The 18,756-nt window shown below is 44.3% G+C and overlaps 1 protein-coding gene across 2 annotated transcripts in view; it reads left to right on the top strand.

The window, feature by feature from the left end:
* Nucleotides 1-18,756, top strand: part of GUCY1A2 (guanylate cyclase 1 soluble subunit alpha 2) — a 296,861-nt gene that overhangs the window by 176,733 nt on the left and 101,372 nt on the right. For both annotated transcript variants that reach the window (XM_074981844.1, XM_074981854.1), the window contains one exon: nt 1,890-2,033. In XM_074981844.1, coding sequence (XP_074837945.1) covers nt 1,890-2,033 — 144 coding nt within the window. The remainder of the gene's footprint in view (nt 1-1,889; nt 2,034-18,756) is intronic.

The following is an 18,756-nucleotide window of genomic DNA, read 5'->3' as shown; positions in this document are numbered from 1 at the left end:
GTCCACGGTGGGAACCCAGGTGAGAGGGCTTTCTGTCTTGGTCTCAAGGCTGAGAGAAGTCCGGGAGGCTGAGTTCTGAGCTGGTAGCCTGACTGGAGATGGAAACGGATCAAGAACTGCAGCCTGCCTGAAATTCTGCTTAGAAGGAGAAAGCAACAAATCCTAGGTAGATGGAGTGCAACCCAGAAACTTGGACCACTGTGAAGCTGGGATGAGCCTGCAAAGGCAGTGGCTACCAGCTGAGCTCAACTGAGCTGAAGAGTCAGTTGGTCACACTGTTGGATTTTAAGCCAAGGACTCTGAGGTTTGTAGGGAAGCAGGCAGTAGGAAGTGGCCCATGGAGGCATTCCCAAAGTGTGCTGATGTGTTTGCTATTACTGCCTTTTAGAGGGACCTGAGTTGGATCCTGGTGGAGAGAAAGGGCCCAGGCTCCCACTCTTCTTTCTTCCTTCTTGGACAGGATAGAGGCATTGTAAGCTGTCGAGTCAAGAGTGTACCACTCCCAGGGGCCTAGAGGCCGGCTGAAGACCCTTCCTCTTCTGGACATGTTGAATTCTATGTATGTGCTCTCCACAAAGGGAGAACATAATTGGTGAGCCGGCTGGACTGCCGATTCACTACCTTCCAAAAAGTCAACTGAGCTTTTAGATTGGTGCCTTGTGTAAAGTTCGGATGTGGTGGTGGGGATTTCAAAGTCTTTCTTATGCTGGCGTCTGACCGTAATTGGAAATCAAGTTGAACATCCTGATTTCTCACCTGTCAACTTTGTGACAAAATAGAAATAGATGTCCCGGGAACAAAAGGACAAGGCACAAAGTGTCTGCTCGGGCAGCCCCACAGACATCTTGTATGTCTCTTCTCTCATACTAATCTGCACAGTGCTTTTACTGCCATTCTGTTAATAGAGCTGCACTGAGGTGACAGAGAGAGACTGGTGGTTCATAGAAAAAACTATATTAAAGCTTATAAGCCATCCTGCGTGAGAGCGCATTAAAGGGTTGTGCAGGGAGCTGGCTATAGCAGCTGGGTAGACAAGCTTTGCAAAGGTAGACTTTGTCAACATAATTGGAGGGCGATAGGGCTAGTTGTTTTCCAAGGCTGATTTTGTCCTAAGTCAGAAGGCAGTCTTTATTTCTCCTGCTCGCCTTATTCCCAGAACACTGAAGCTAAGGGTAGGAAAAGCAATGTGCACTTATTGGTCTGAAGCAGGGTACTTGTGCTCAGGATTGCTATGAATTAGATAACAAAAGCTGCATACCTTGGCAGACAGGCAGACAGTACTCAGCAGTCAGCCCTATTACCAGTGGATGTGTAATTATGACAAACAAGAATTATAAGTAAGCTATAAAATCCCCTCCCTTGAGTTTGTCCAACCCTAAGAGGAGCAAAATTCTAATGATAAATGATGTACTGTTCACTTGGGGTTTTTTATGGAAACATTTAAGCTTCTGTAACTGTCATCTTAATGCATTTTATAATAGAGTAAATAATGATTCTGAATTATTACTGCTTCGTACAGTTCATACTCCACAGCAGAACAATAAGTGGTGGCACCAGCTCGTAGATGTAACTAGTTTCTAGTCTAACTCTAATACAGAAAATTCTATTTTCCTGTGGGGTAATGTTATCATATTCCATTGATAGTGTATATTGTCCTAGATTTAATGAACCTCTGCAGTTAATGATGATGAACAACTATGCAATCAGATGTCAGGTTTCGACTGTGCCTGTTTGCAATCTCAAGTAATTACGCTCCGTTGTCTAATTGCTTCTTTTATTGATGTTGTGTTGACATGTTTTTAAGCAACATTTTGTGATGGCAAATAACTAATGGCACAGATCTCTGCTCATTATCATACTTTCACGTTTGATTTCTCTGATTGCTGCAGGTGGAAACAATAGGTGATGCATACTGCGTTGCAGCAGGGCTCCATAGGAAGAGCCTTAGTCATGCCAAACCCATTGCTCTGATGGCTCTGAAGATGATGGAACTTTCAGAAGAGGTACTTACACCAGATGGGAGACCTATTAAGGTAACCTCACTACTCTGTATTCCAAGCTAGTCATTGGAGCTTATCAGTACGTTGGATCAAATACAGTCCACCAGATTCTCGATGGTGATGCAAGGGAAATCTGTTCATCGTTAAGGGGAATTTGCAACATAATCAAGATGTTCCCCATATGTAGCAATGGTGTCTTCATATTAATTTTGTCATTATTTCTCAACAGTCACATAGGGCTCTGTCAGTCTGTTGTCTCCACATCCCATTGCCAAACTATGGACAGCCCTAATAACTAAGCTGCTGGTGGGTTATCCACCTTCTCTGTCAGGCAGAACCTCCTTCCCTGTTCAGCTTGTATTGCTTCCTCATGGTCTGGCATCACAGACTAGCAAGGTAGGGAAACCATAGATCTTTTTATAGAAATTTCCAACTCCTCTTAAGTTATTTTGTTTCTTATCATTCCCCGCTAGCCTTTCAATTTGTTTGTTTGGGTTGGAGTGGCCAGTGGGAAATCGTGGTCACAGATGAGGAAGGGATTGGATAGGGACATACATGTATTACTTTCCCAAAGATCACGTCATGTGTGGGTTTGATTATGTGTGTGCTCAATGGAGAAAAAGCTGTCCCCCTCCCCGGTACTCTTCAGTTTTAACCAGAACCCTTGCACCAATATGAAATAAAGACGAGTCGTGCACCTATCTCTATATGGTATTGTACTCCTCTGCTGTGAAATGGGTGATTTATGGGTCCTGTTGTTACACTTTTCCTGTTGCCATACTGTTTTACTGGTTGAATTTTATTTCTGAAACACAGACTTTTAATTTTCAGAGGCAAATCACTGTCTAAGGGAAACGTATTGAAAATGGAAGAATTCCATGTAGAGCAGTTTTGAGGGCAGACTCCACCAATGGTACTTTGCATGTTGTCAGAATCACATGATGCAGAGCTTACCCACTAGAACTGGTTGGAAAATGAGTGGGGGTTTCAACAGAAAATTTTCACATGGAGACAAGACTCAAATACCAAAAAATATTATTGTCCCAAACTAAACATTTTCAGGTAAACCCTCCAAGAATCAGACCAGAAATGCTGCTGTGGAGCCTCATGGGAAATGTAGTGTGGGTGCCTCATGCACTCTGAGTCAATTGCAATCTCCCATGATGCACCACAGTGTCACTCGGCAGTCGGGGGGTGGTGCATTATGGAAGTCCAGGCCATGGCAAAGCATGAGAGGCATGGTCTAGCCTGGGAGCCCAGCCCCTGAAAGAGAATGGGGACCTAAGGCAACCAAAGTACAAATCCCATCAGATGGTGTAGTAGCATCCAAATAGAAATATTTCATTCTTCAGGGATTTGAGGGAGAAGGAGGGTTAACCAAATATATATATATATACAGCAGAAAACAGACACTTTTTGTAAAAAGCTAATTTAGTGAAAACCCCAGTTTTCTGTCAGAAACAATTTAAGTGGAATATTTCCAAAGAGCACTAATATTAGAGAGACAAGGTTGTTCAGGTAATGTTTTATTGGACTAACTTCTGCTAATGAGAGGGGCACGCGTTTGAGCCACACAGAGCTCTTCTCCAGCTTGAAAGCTTGTCTCTCTCACCTGAAGGAGTTGATGCAGTAAAGAATACCTCATCCACCTTGTCTCCCTAATATCCTAGGACTGACATGGTTGTGATGACTGTGCATATAGCTCTCATATTTGCATTTCAAGAGCTGGGGTGTGGGGAGGAGGAGGGGAAAACACAGTCAGGCACACACTAATCTTCAGACAACTGAAAAGGTATTTTCAGCACTCGATTCTGTGAACATTTTCAGTTGATTCATTTGATCCTATTTTTGGAGGACCCTTTCCTCTCAGACTATTGGATAAAAGCACAAGAATTACCTAAACAATGAAGGGCAATTAATATTTCGTAGCAAAGCTGTAACCATATGAGAAGGGCTGCCTTCTAGATTGCTTGTTCTAGACATCTCTTTTGTTTTTAGTTTTAACAAATTGCTGTGTTCATGGTGATATTTTCAGGTTTTCTCCCCTAGGAAGTCCAAGGCACTGTTCGGGACATGCTGTTTGAGAGTCTTTCTCTGTTTGCCTAGACTATGTGGAGCAGCTAATTCAATGGACATTAAGGGCTTAGCCACTTTAAAGTCCTTGGTTTTCTCCATGCCTGTCCTGATCAGAAAGTATTATTGACCTCGGCAGGTGCATCATTTCCCTGCTCCACCTCTTTGTCAAAAAAAAAAAAAAAGCTTTAGGAATTGGCTTTCCTCTCTTGCTGCGTCAGCTCCAGCTGTGGGCCCTTCAAGACACCCAGGAAGTGCCAAATAGTCATTTTTCTGGGCGTAAATAGTATGATCACCATACCAGCCTCATTATCTCTAGATGTAGTTTCCCCACCTTTGCAAGTCACATGTCCGACTTCCTCAGTACTTGGTTCAAAATTATTTTGGACCAGTGAGTCTTGAGCACTGTGAAGGTGGGTTACATCCTCTCATCCTCCCTCTGAAGGGACCACTCTCAGAAAGGAGGCCTGTTTCAGGAGGTACAATCTCTCTTTCAGCTGGGTGCCAGAGACGAGGTTCCACACTATCTCAGAAGAAAGAGGTTTCATTCCCATTATGTCACGATCTTGATCTCTAGATTGGAGAACAAGTCCAGCCGACATATGTGTAGGTGTTCCATTTGCCCACCCACAACCACTGCTCACACTAGTGACCAGTGTGTCTGCCTTTGGATGGGAAGGGAGTCTAGGTTATCTACAGACTTAGTATTTATGGTCCCCAGAAGACTTTAATTGATACATGAACATCAGAAAGCTAAAAGCTGTAAGACTAGCATGCCAAGTGTTGCTGTCACAGATCAGCAGAAACCACCTGCTTGCCCCTGTGTTGGCTGTGAAGACCATGTTCTATGTTCATATGCAAGAAGAAGCCCACTCCTCTACCTCTCTCCAGAGGTAATTCTGCTCTGGGAGCAGTTGTGTGTTGTCACCTTGATAGAGCTACCAGATTCCTAAACAGATCCACTGAGGGCAGGGAAGGGCAAAGAGTGCAGTTGCCCCGGGGCTTGGAGTTTCAAAGGAGCCCAGAGCTCTGGTTGGAGTGCCAAGGCTCTTTGAAATGCTGCTACACTGTTGCTCCAAGAAAGGTGGGTGCCAGCACCACAGTCCAGGCAGTGCTAATGGCTGACTGCCTTAGCCCCTGGCCCTTCCAGTGCTGTGGAGCCTTGCCCCCTTCCACCTTGCCCCAGGGCCCACAGTGGCTGTTGGCCCCGCTGTTCCTGACCAATCTAGCAGACCACCTGAGCAGATTGTTTACATAGCACTACAAATGGTCTCTATCCAGATGGGGTCAGAGACATCTCCATTGCTAGGGGTTTCCCCAAGCGTGGCTTTTTTCAACAAACGCCAGCACAGATTCAGCAATCTTTTCTCTAGAAGATCAGGGCCCAGGTTCCCTGACAGCATTTTGCTCCTGTGGTCAAATGGGCTTTTCTGTGCGCTTTCTGCAGTGCTGCTCATTTCACAGGTTTAGTAAATGTGAGGATAAGGTGGGACCAAGCCAAAGTCATACTTATAGCTCTAGTGTGAGCCCATCAGGATTGGTGCTCCACTCTCCTGGCCTTGTCAGTGAAACCTGCAACCTCACTATCACTAGAGTCAGACCTAGTCTCCCAAGATCGGGGTGCTTACTCCATCAAATATTAGAAAACCTTCTGCAAGAACCAGTTCTCTGTAAGTGGTGCTTTTTGTGTTTGGTTTTGGGTTTTTTTTTTGGTTTTTTTTTTGCATTTGGTGTCATCAGTATGGGGTATCACTGTCTCATTCTTTGGTTCAGCATGTTCTGGACTACTTATTGCACCTGGTTTAGCATTTGGCTCAATAAAAGTACATCTGGCAATGATTTCAGCATTCCGCTCTAAAGTGGATAATTGCTGTGTTTTCTCTAATGACAAGTCCATATGTTGTTGGAAAGGCCTTATCAATCTTTATTTTCAGGCCCAAGACCCCATTCCCCTATAGCATTGTTTCCCAAACTTAAAACGTTTGCATACCCCTTTCAGGACTTTGGCCTTATCGGTGTACCCTGCTCCCAGTGCCCTCCCAGTGCTTATCTCCTGTTTAAGCCTTTAATTACTTGCTTTCTGCTGTATCTGTTGGATAAAGTGGCATTTTTAGTGGCCATCACTTCAGCCAGAAGGATATGAAAGCTTATTGTCTAGGCTACCTAGTATGATATTTTTTTAAGGACAAGGTCTGCTTGCTTCCTTATTTGGTGTTGATCCCAAAGGTAGTGTCTTCTTTCCATATCAAGCAGCCCATTTGTTTGCCTATAGTCTTTCAGAAACTTCAGCAGGGAAGAAGAGTATGCATTTCCATTGCTGAAGAGCTCTGACATTCTCTCTCAACAGGATCAGGATTCTGTTAGTTCTCCCAGCTGTTGGTAGCAGTGGCAGACAATAAAAGAACCATCAGTCTTCACTCAGAGAATCTCTTCATGGTTAACCTCCTTAATACACATCTGCTATGAGGTATGCGAGATTTGGGCTTATTTAGTTTGCAGAAGAGAAGACTGAGGGGCAATTTGATAGCAGTCTTCAACTTTCTGAAAGGGGGCTGTAAAGAGGATGGAGAGAGACTATTTTCCATGGTGACAGATGACAGAACAAGGAACAATGGTCTGAAGTTACAGAGCGGGGGGTGTAGGTTGGATAGTAGGAAAAACTATTTCAGCAGGAGGGTGGTGAAGGACTGGAATGTGTTAGAAGAGAGGTGGTGGTATCTCCATCCCTAGAGGTTTTCAAGTCCTGGCTTGACATAGGCATGTCTGGGATGATTTAGATGGGGTTGATCCTTCTTTAGGCAGGGTGCTGGACTAGATGACCTCCTGAGGTCCCTTCCAGCCCTAGAATTTTATGATTCTATGACATGGGTAATGTCTCCTCACTGAGCAGTCACAGCTCATTCAATGAGATCATGATATTGGCTTCACTGACATTTCTTGAGTGAATTCTGGTTGTAGAAATTTTTAGAGTGGAAACGTGGTCCTCATTCCACACATTCGCTTCCTATTATGTTATTGCTTACACTCCAGAGATGACACTAGAATCGGAGAAGTTGTCCTTCTAATATTGATTAAAATGAACTCTCATGAGCAATGTACATGCCCTGGGAAGGAGGCCCCTCTGGGTTATCTACAGACTCCATGTCTGTGATCCCTATAAGAATTAGCTTGACACACCCACATCAGAAATGTTTTCATGGCTTGGGAGTAAGGCTACAAAATTAGTCATGGAGGTCACGAAGTCTGTGATTTTATGAGGCCTGGGCATCTTCCTCAAAATTCCACTAACTTAGCCCTGCATGGTAGAGAGTGAGTTCTAGTCCTGGACAGCAAGACTCAGGCTTGGGGCTGGGTCCAAGTCCCCCCCATGCAGGGTAGAAGCCAAAGCTTGAGCACTGCCATCCAGGACTGAAGCTCAAGTCCCACTGCTGATCATTGAGCTTTGCAGGGCCTTTTGTGGCATGGTGCTCCCAGCAGTTGCCTTGGTTGCTACTTCCAAAACCAGCATATTGTCCACTCTGATTTTTATTGTTGCCTGCCTCATGTCCATACCTATAATTAAAAACACCCAAGCCAAAATTTTAGCCTTACTTTGTGTGTTTCACTCTTGTGTCTCATATGTGCAATCACTCAAAGAAGAAAATACAGTTATGAGCCTGTTTAGTAGCCATTGCTCTTCGAGGTGCATTGCACATGTCCTTTTTGCGACCTGCATGCCTACTTCTTTGGATTGGAGTTCTGTCAAGGAGGAACTTGGGGGCTAGAGGCAACTCTGCCCTTTATACCTGCATGCCCAGCAGTGCAGGCTGAACCTCTTTCATTCAGCAACATCCGTAATCCATCATGATTTCTGTTAGTTAGACTACAAATTATCATGGGTGTGGCCACATTTCCTGCAGTTCCATGAGGTTTATTTCCAGCCACCAGTCCTGGCTCTCCGTGTTCTGTGCTGTTCTTTAGCTGTAACTGACCCCTAAATGTCTTCTAAGAGCCCTGTAAGCAGTGGAAGTGTTGGTGATGCTGCTAGACAAAACTGACCCTCCTGTGTTTTGGCAAATTCTCTCATCCGGCACCGGTCAGATCCCAAGAGTGCCAGCTTGGAGAGGGTCACCTTGTAGAGGACAATCAGTGGATAGTACTGTGAGAAAAAGTTTCCTATGGCTGTGGGCTAGATGTGCAGAGACCAAAAGTGGAATGGATACATCTCAAGGAGCAACAGCTAAATGTTAGTAACCATTTTCCAGACAGCTCATAGAATATATTAAACTGAGAACCATTGAAATTTGACTTGGTTAAAATGCTTACATTTTTAGTATAAAATTTTCCCCCTACCCTCCATTTAATTTTGATAACACTTTCTACTGTGAGGTAGAGAAATTATGGCATATTTGTATTTACAGGAATTTACTTTCTAGAAACAACACTTAGCTAACCCTGTGAAATTATAGCTGGAAGCTGAGAATTTAGAAATGGAACACTAGACATGTGTAATCATATTGACTGCTATGCTGTAATTTTTTAAGTAGGTGATTGTTTAGGGATTTTTTTAAAAAAAAATCTCTCCATTTGTGAACATCATTGAGCTATGTATGATACAGAGGCTTTAGTTCCACAAAACAAAGAGAAAAGATCTAGAGAGTATCAAGAGCACACTTGCTGCTTTGTGGCTAGGAAACCTTTGTTAGGCTCTTGAGAGAGAGAGAGTATGATTGCAGGTCACCTAGCTTGTTTATGTTAGAAATCCCACTTTTCTGGTATCCTTTGTGGTCTTATGAGAGTTGAAATCACAGAAATGTGAATGTTTGCACATTTGACTCATGATTGAAGTAATGTTTGCTGTAATAAAAACTGACATCTTGTGAGATAACAGAAAAATAAGTCAGCAAGTTAGAAAATAAAGTAAAGCAATAAATGGAAACCTTATAGTATCATAAAGTTGAAAATTAGGGTAAAGTTTTCATAAAATTCATCAACATCAACAACCATGGTACAGCGACCATTGGTGTCTGATGTCTCTGTCACTATTTCATTCCATCTTTCCCTGTCCAGTGTGGAGCAGCTTAGTTTCTGTAAACTAGCCCTGCACCAGTTTACTATATTTCATAAAATTGCACAAGTAAAATGCATCTGCAGATGACCAACCATTTGTGCACTTAATGTGATATTATATTAGTGATGGCACAGTTCTCTATGAGGAGTGTGTGTACTCTAGGTATACACAGAGATCTTCTGGGGCTACATCAACTCATGTAGATGCTTGCATAGTTTGACAACAGGCCACGTTAAAATACTCTGGCAAAGTCTGTATGAACTAACATGTAATACAAACAAGGTGAAAATGTAAGCAATTTTTACTAATAGCATGCTGTGGCATTTTTGTTTTTCTGTAAGCGAGTAGGTTTTTAAGTGAGGTGAAACTTGGAGTATGCGAGACAAATCAGACTCTTTAAGGGGGTACTATAGTCTGGAAAAGTTGAGAACCACTGAATTATGATAATCACACAAATTTTTGTACATGCAGTTACAAAAATCTAACCCATAAAAATGTTTGTGTGACATTATAAACCACGTGTAATTGTGATGAAACTTGAGATTGTCTGCAGGTTCATGAGTTGGGTCTGGTGAAAGGCCTGTTTTATATCTAGCACATTACATTACACTAAGGCAATGTGTATACTTGCCCCTTCTTCGAAGAGAGCATGGTAATCAGGGTAATGGGAGATTACTAATGAAGTGCTGTGGTGCGTATGTAGCACTTCATTAGGCAAATTCTCTCCTGTGGCAACTTCAAAGTGTCAAACATTGAAGTGCTGGCACGCTGTGTAGCGAAGTGCCTGCTCTACTTCAAAGTACCTTTACTCCTCAAAATTCTGGGGAGTAAAGGCACTTCGAAGTGCCCACAGCTACACAGCGTGCCAGCACTTCGAAGTCTGCCACTTTGAAGTTGCCGCAGAGGAGAATTTGCCTAACGAAGTGCTACGTACGCACTGCAGCACTTCATTAGTAATCTCCCATCACTATGATTACCACGCCCCCTTCGAAGAAGAGAGCAAATGTAGACCTAGCCTATGACTCTCATCTCTCAGCATTTAGATGAAACTTGGTATGCAATGAAAACTTTTTCAGAGCTTTGTCACTTTCAACAGAGGTAGCAGCAGCAGAAGTGTGAAAGTGAAATGGAGGCCCTGATCCTGTGTTCATTGCACATGTTTCAATGTCTTTTGACTTAACAGTATACTAAAATCTTCCTGGCGTTAGCAGAGAATGCAGGAGAGTGCTACACCTGACGACCTTCCCACATCCTGTCAGCATTGTTGTCATACAGAAGCTCTTCTGTGATGTATTTCTGAAAAAAAAATATTGCTAACAGTGAATGAATTGACATTGCATCTTTGACTAGCGGGTAGACCAGGTGTTCCAGATCTATTTCTTGCTTTGTCCATGTTCAGGCAAACTCCCATTGACTAGAAAGTGAGCTAACTTCTGAGCGCAAGCTGAAGCCACTGGACTCTGGTCCTGTACATATGTAAGAGGGCCAAGGGTCTCAGACACATTTGCTGGGCTCCTTTTGAAAATATTTCAGTTTGTGTTGATACCCTGCCCCCAAAATAAGTAATAGCAAATTACTGTACATATTCCATAGGAGCATACCTATGATACTGCCATCCTAACGTCTGAACTGCTAACAGCGTTCAGAACTGGGAGGCCTCCATCCCTTCCACCTGCTCTTGGCAATGTGTTTTGTGATCTGACTCGGTACACTAGTCTTTTGATCCGCTTTGGGATTTGAGAAACACTGTAATAAGATATACATTTACAGGCTGAACCTCTATAATCCGGACCGCTCTCAACCAGCAACATCCATAGTCTGGTGTGATTTTAGTTAGCTGGATGACCACTTATAATGGTTGTAGCCAAGTTTCTCATGGTTCCATAAAGTTTGTTTACAGTCACCAGTCCTGGCTCTGTGTTCTGTGCTGTTATTTAGCTGTAATTTACTCCTAAATGTCTTTTAAGAGCCCAGTAACAAGTGAAAGTGTTGGTAATGTGTTAGACAATATTGATCTCCCATGGTCTGTCAATTCTCTTGTCCAGCACCAGTGAGGTCCCAAGGGTGCTGAGTGAGAGGTTCAAATTGTATATCCTTTCACTGGGGGCGGGAGGGGGAAATCAGTGGTACTCAACCAGCTCCCTGTCCCCCTTCCCCAGCTGGTCCCATGTTTGGGGCTGCCAAGGTGCCAGTACTCAGTACCAGCACAAGAAAAAACACTGATATTTCTTATTCCAGAGGCCTTCATTTGATTTACATTGTACCCCACTTCTTGTTATACCAAACAATATGATTGTAGTTTTATGACAGTATTGATTTAAACCTGCCTCATACGTTTAAAAGGGGATTACTTGAATACAAGCTCTGTTTATTATCTCCTGGTGATCTTTTACATATGGTAGTAGCATATTAATTTTAATAGCTAGAGTGAATACCATAGAAGGAATTCTCCAGAACGTTGACTTTCAGAAATAAAGGTCACTGCGCATATGTCATTTAATGTATTAAAATCCATAGGTATTATTTTTGGCATCACTTTTATCATGCTTAAAATGCTACCTAATTATTTAATGTGCAGTGTATGTTCCAGCAAAATGAAAAGGTTTGCTGTTTAGTTCTGACTGCTTAACCATAATCTAGTGATTTATCTGGATTGATGGCTGTAATGTTATTTAGTAATATTCTATTTGTAACCTTTCCAGTTTATCAGGAAGTAAAAAGCTTCACATGTAATCTTATTCTTAATGGCTCTGGTCTTACTGGCTATGTTGATTACGGTTTTGACCCAAGAGTTTTCCTGAGAAGTCATTCTCCAATATTATGTGCATATTTTTGCAGTGTGCAAAGGTGGCACTAATAGGTTTGTGGGGAGAGAAAGAGGACTCAGAGGAAAAAGCTAACATTGATTTGCATGAAGCTGCTAAAATTAACTCTACAATTATGTAGATTTGTTTTGTGCAGCTGTTCCTGTTGAAAGCCAAAAACGGTGCTCTATCAGAGCAATTCAAAACATGTTTTAAGGTATGCTACTTAACAGAGAAAAATGTCATGTCTGTAAGAATTTACAATGTTACAGTAGCCTGGGAATTAGAAATATATATATTTATTTATTGGGGTAGGAATGTAAACTTACACTGCTTCCCCTCTGGTTTCTGTTTGCTTTCTTACTAATGGCTAGTTAATAACATAGCCTAAATAGAGTAGTACAGAAAATGGCTTATCTGATATTGGGTTATATTGGATTAGTTTAGCTTATGATTGTTTAGGTTATAAAGCAATGCAGAACTGTCTTTTCCTGTCTTTTTTCATTATCAACAGGCACTGCTTCGTAGACTCTCATCGCTTATGTACAACTCTGATATAATTTTACCAGAGTAATTCTGGATTTGTAAAATCTACATTGAGTGTGATCTTAACATTAGCTCTGCTATAACACAACTTTATATTTTGGCTTGAGGGAAAAACAATACAAATAAAAGGCCAATTTGTATCTAGTATAAGCATTTTCCCTGCTTCTTTGTGCTTAAAAAAAAAAAAGGCTGGAATAGGACTGAAGTCCAATTCTGTGCTGTGTGACAGCTTTTCCATATGATGTTGAGAAAGTCACTGAATTTCCCCTCTGCAGATTGTGGGTGGCTATTCTTTCCTCCCATTTCTTTGTCTGTCTCATCTAGTTAAATTGTTTTTATTTTTTCTCTCAGTTGGGGGTCTCTAAACTGATAAATGAAAATATTCATTATCCTGAAGTCAATCCACTGAAGTCAAAAGAACCGGGAGAAGAAGGGACTCCATGGAATTGCAATTGCTTACGTACACAGTGAATTTAACTATCTTTTTCCCCGTTCCAACTAGATGGAAGGCTACAAGACAAATTTAATGCAAGCAGGATCTTCCAGCTGTTCAGATGCAAGTAGCCAAATTCACTTAAAATCATAAAATATAGTGCCAGAAAGGATAACTAAATCAAACCTTCTTCACTAGCCTGCATCCATACATTGAACCTGAGAACCAAAGTTAAAGTATCACAGCCTGCAGGAAACTAAACTATTACATGCCACAGGTGGAAAATAGGAGACACTGAAGTGCACCAGTGCCTGAGACCCCTGTAGAGGCAGAGAATTGATTAAGTGAGAGATGTTCAGATAATCCTGCCAAGTGACCTTCAGCCCATGTGGCAGAGGAAGATAAGAAACATCCAAGCCCACTGCCAGTCTGACCTGAGGGGGAATTGCTTCCCAACCCACACATATGGTGATCATTTAGACCACTGGTTCTCAAACTCCAGTCCAATGACCACGAGTTCCCATGACCACCTGGCCGGTGGGCTGCGAGGCTTGGGGCTCACCCCCAACCCCACAGCAAGGAGACCATGCTGGTGCTCCAGCCCTGTGACACCCTCTCCCCCACAAGGTTCTTGCCTCAGGACTAGCTTCCTGCTGCAGGCAAGGGGGGTAGCCATGGGGAGAATCATGGCTCCATGTACTGGCACTTCCCCTCCCTCTGGCTGAGTGAACTCAGTGCTAGAAACTGCTTGTGGGAGGCCTGCTGCTACCATTGTCCCAATTGTGGCCAATAAGAACTGTGGAAGGAGGTACTTGGGGAGGGTGGAGTCTGGTAAGTTTGCCCCATTCCCTTCATGGCCAGCCCCAGCATTCCCCTCTTGTGCTCCACTCCCATCCTGCTCTCCCATCCACGGATGGATCCTGGACCCTCCTCCCACCCAGACCTCCAGTCCCGTTTGGCTCCTGCACCTTTCTGCCACTCATTTCTCCCAGCCCTGATCAGCTCCTGCACCCTGCCTCCTGCCCAGCTCTTCCAGCCCTGATCCAGTCCTGGACCCCTCTCCTACCCAGCTCCTGGGCCTCCAGCCACCAACCTGCTTCTGTACCTTCCGTTGTTCTTGCACATTTCCCCCTAGCCAGACACCCTACCTGCCCCTGCACCCTCTCTCCTGGCCAGACACCTACCCTCAGTCTACTGCTGCACCCTCCCTTTCTCCTTTCTCCTTCCCCCTGGCCAGGCACCCTGTCCGCAATGTGCTCCTGCAATGTACCCTTGCTTCTTCATCCCTTCCTCTGGTCAGACACCCCACTCCCAGACTACTGCTGCACCCTCCCACCCTCAGTTCTCTCCTGCTCCCTTCCAGACTTCCCACCCTTAGCTGGCGCCCACACCCTCTCTCCTGGCCAAACTTCCACTCCCAGACCCTCACTCTCACCCCCATTCCTATTCCACTCCCTGGCAGCCCACTGCTGCACACTAGCAAAACAAAAAGCAGTCAAGTAGCACTTTAAAGACTAGCAAAATAGTTTAAACTATTTTAGTTTAAACTATTTATACTTGACTGCTTTTTGTTTTGATAGTGTATAGACTAGCGTGGCTTCTTCTCTGTTACTATTCAACATGCTGCACACTGAATGTCTCATTTTGTCCTCGCCCCAGAGCCTGTGGGGGTTCTCAAAATCTACTAACTCTCAGAGCCCAAGAGTTAATCTGGCCTGCGGGAAGCCCTGAAGTTTGGTCTTCCCTTCCTCCTCCCCCTCCCACACTGTGGGGCTGGAGCACCAGCAGGGTGAGGTATCTCAGTCAGGGGCCACATCACTGAGGGTTGGGGGATTGTTTGTTTTCTGGGGAGGTTGCCTCTAACTTGTGTGGGCCCCAACTGATTTTTTTGTAGCTCACTTGCCCCCGAACCCAAACACAACATTGAAACCCTTTTTATGGAAATAAATAATATTTTATTTTATTTAAAATTAAGTTTGATAAACTAACATGATAAAGTTGAAGCACTTAATCTGTTTAATTATTTTGATTATTAATATGGCCTTTCTTACTGATTATATATGCTTACGTTATATATGCTTACGTTATTGCTCCAGTAGCCTAATATGATTAATATTTATGGTATTTAGAGCTAAGTGAAGGCACTTTAGCCAACCATCCAGGATGACAGTGTTCCATGGAAAAGGTTGCATTGAATGGTTTGAGCCACGGGACAAAAAGTTTGAGAACCACCGAGTCAGACCCTGAGCATGTGTGCAAGAAACAGCTAGCTGTACACCTCAGAGCAGTGGCCCTTCCCTTTCAGTGCCCTGCCTCCCTCTGTGGCTGTTTCTCATACTTCTGATTAGAAGATAAAATACAAGCCAGCTGCCATCACACCCTGCGGAGCAGGAGAATTCTTTCCTGACCCCATAGTCCTCTTATATTTTTATATGACACATGGCCGCAAATGATCTGTACACTGAAAAGATCATCATTTTCTTGAGTTCGCTGCAGTTAATGGCTTCTTGTGGAGCAGATTTGCTGAACACAATGTGCATTAGAGAAGTAGTAGGAATGGAGTAATTTATTTATGTATTGTTACTTGGATGGTGCTCTTCACTGCTTGCTTTTAGGTCAGATTTCCTTGTTCTGCCCCTGGACTGGCTCACTTTTACAAGCAGATACTTAAGTCACTCAAGTTGTATATGTTTTCAATAAACAGTTAAAAGTGGCAGTTTTCTGTTAGAATTGTTAAGACTGCTGATGATACGAGGAGTCTCATCACCAGCAAGTGGAAGTCTGTACTGTAACGTTCCTTGCTCACACTCTGGTTTCCTAGCAACCTCCGTTTTTACCTAATGTCTAAAGCAGTCTCTGTAGCTGTAAAATACCTTATTTCAGGTTGGCTAACTTCAAATGAGAAATTATTTGTCATGTTTATGTGGAAACATGACTGCAAAAGAGCATATAGCCAATTTTAGAGAGAGCCTGAACAATATGGCTATGGAAGTCTAGTTCATGTGCCTCAGCTGAGCTTACCACTGTTAGTACCTCACTTTAAAGCTGATATCTTTCCTGTGTATTTGATACAAAAAACGGCATCATTCATAAGTAAGTTGGATGCTACGAATTTTATGCTTTATGTTTGGGAGTATACTGGGTAGGCAAATTCAGCCACAGTGTTTTTCAATTGACTTCGGTAGAGTTTCATCCCCCTGACACCAGATGTGAGTTTGGCCTGGGGTCTTTTACAATACCAGCTAAGCAGAATTGGCATATAACTCTACATGCTTCCATGGTTTTGGGGGGGCAGGAGGAGATTTGTAGGATTTTTTTAGCCCACTTTTTCATTAGTCCAGATACTTTGACTCAAGTACTTCCTTTCACCCCAGTTTAATAATGTGCTTTATAAAATTTCAGCCCATCTGGATCATCATTACTTTGTGTTTACAAGCACAGCACTCTGTACACAGTTTTTGAACTCCACATTTATCACCTAGAACTTGCATTCTCCCAGTCTTTGACTAATAAGAAAAACATTTTAAATCCCACCATGAACCTTGCCAGGTTCTTCTTGTGCTGTTTCACTTCGTATTGGGAAAGTTCATATACTCTATTTCTGAGTTTTCCTGGCTAATTTGTACAGAAAAGATCCATAGTACCAGAATTTCATCTATCACTAGTTTCACACAGTTTTCTGGTACTGTTTTTCTCCCTTGCACCTACTAAAAGGTGCATACAATCTGTTCCAACACCACTATCTGCCCCTTTTTTTTAACAACTATTTTTTAAAGAAGAAACATTTTTTAATAAGTAATATATTTTTTAGACATCATCATTGTACATATGGACTACCTACATCTGCCCCTACTGTGGAGTATGATGAGGACAGTTCCTTGGACTCTCAGATCTATTTGTGGCTTGCCAGATTACTGACTCAGAACTGCCTGCTAGCTTATTCTGTGAGGGGAAGCTACTGGATAAAGACACACCTTGGTCATCCTGCTCTCTTCTTGCTACCACCAGTCTTGTGTGTCTCCTCCTTTCTCTTGTGGCTGTCCTAAGAGGCATTTTTTGCTGATTGTTGGCTGCCTCTATCTAGATAACACTTCTCCAGAGCACCAGTGGGGAATGTCAGAGGCAGCAACCACCTTCTCTGGTCACTCTATGTCAGTATTCATTTCAGAAGGACTGTTTTGAAGAATGGGAAAGAATTGATAAAGAAGTTACTCCACAGAAGAAAAATGTTTTCTTCTCACCTAATGCAGCGTAATTCCTCCTTCTTCATCGAGTGTCCCCGTGGGTGCTCCACAATAGGTGTCGGGATCGCCTGGCGCCGCAGATCGGAAATCTTCCAGCAGTTTCTCCTGGATCGCACATGCGCCGGCGCGCGCTGCTCCCCTGCGCGCCCCTGGCCACGTGCGCGATCCAGTCCCCGCCAGTTCCTTCTCAACCGCCATCGGCTGCAGACGGAATCCGCTCAGGCTATGGCCAGACTCAGATTAGATAGTGTGTCTACATGTAAATTGTTGTATTTTTCCGGTTAAAAAAAAAAAAAAAGAGGACAAAGAGAATATCAAAAAAAAAAAAAAAAAATATATATATATATAATAAACAGAGAGAGAGGAGCGGAGAAGAAGAGTGGACATAAGGCCAGTAGGCCACCCGCTGCCCTCTAGGCCGGTGTCCACGATTCAGGTAAACAGGCACGGATTAAGTGCTAAGTACCCTATTAACAGTAAAAGACTCACCACGATGGCCTCTTCAGGCTTTAAAAAGTGTGAGTCTTGCCGTGAAGCTATGCCGGCCTCCTATGGACACAGTGAATGTATCCGATGCCTGGGGGAATCACACGTTACCCAGAAGTGTTCCCACTGTGCTAAGCTCACAGCCAGGGCCAGGAAAGACAGAGAAATGAGTCTTAAAATGCTCTTGTTTGACAAGGCCCTCCAGCCGGACTTGCCAGAGAGGCCTCAACCAGAAGGGCCCTCTGGGTTCCACAAGAGGAAGGCAGCTTCTTTGACCCCCTCGGTGCAGAAACGGAGGAAGCTCTCCCCAGCTCGATCCCTGCCGGCGGTTTCAGCGAGCAGGACGGGCGAAGCACACAGCCCCCAGCCGCATGCTCAGGCAAGCGGCAGCGCACGTGGCAGAGGCTGAGCCTCCGGTTACAAAACAGCCGGCACGCGCGGCGCCTAGAGCGTCGGCCAGGCAAGTGTCAGAACCGGCGGCACTGCTGCAGGCGGCACCGACCCCCGCGGCACCAACAGTGCAGGGCCAACAGGCACGGAGCCTGCAGGCACCGGAGGACGTTACCCTCACGGCACCGCAGCTGAGTGGGCCAAGCGCGGCACCGACAGCAGGGCCGAGATCCCCGGTGCAGGAGGGGGCGGTGCCAGCCCCGCAGGGAAGGGGAAAGGCAAGAACAAAAACCCAGCACCGCAGCCCTTTTCCAGACAGGGCTGCGCTGCTACTGACAACAAGCCCTCCCCCTGTGCTACACACGCCGCCCAGAAGGCCTGGGTCTCCACCGGCCTATCCAGAACCTCCTTCTCCGTTCCTCCAACCAATGTCACCATGGCTTGGGCCACCTTCACCCTTTCTGGGATTGGATCCCCTGGAGTACTACCACAAACCAGTTTCACCACTATCTGTGTCATCGCGGAGGTCTCGCTCTCCCAGACATCGGGGGTACACACCCTGACAGTGGTCCAGGTCTCCGTCCCCGGACCCATGCCCATGCTGCCATGGTCGTTCTTATCATGCTGGACACAGACACCCCAGGCCTACACCCAGGGGCAGGTCCCCCCCGGCCGTCCAATACTCCCGTGGACACTCTCGATCGGGGATGGAAACACAGTTATCTCAAGG

The sequence above is a fragment of the Carettochelys insculpta genome, chromosome 1 (genome assembly GCF_033958435.1).
Source record: "Carettochelys insculpta isolate YL-2023 chromosome 1, ASM3395843v1, whole genome shotgun sequence".
In the NCBI taxonomy this organism is placed as follows: domain Eukaryota; kingdom Metazoa; phylum Chordata; order Testudines; family Carettochelyidae; genus Carettochelys; species Carettochelys insculpta.
Note: the sequence above shows the minus strand (reverse complement) of the source record. Positions and strands in the feature narration are given on the sequence as shown.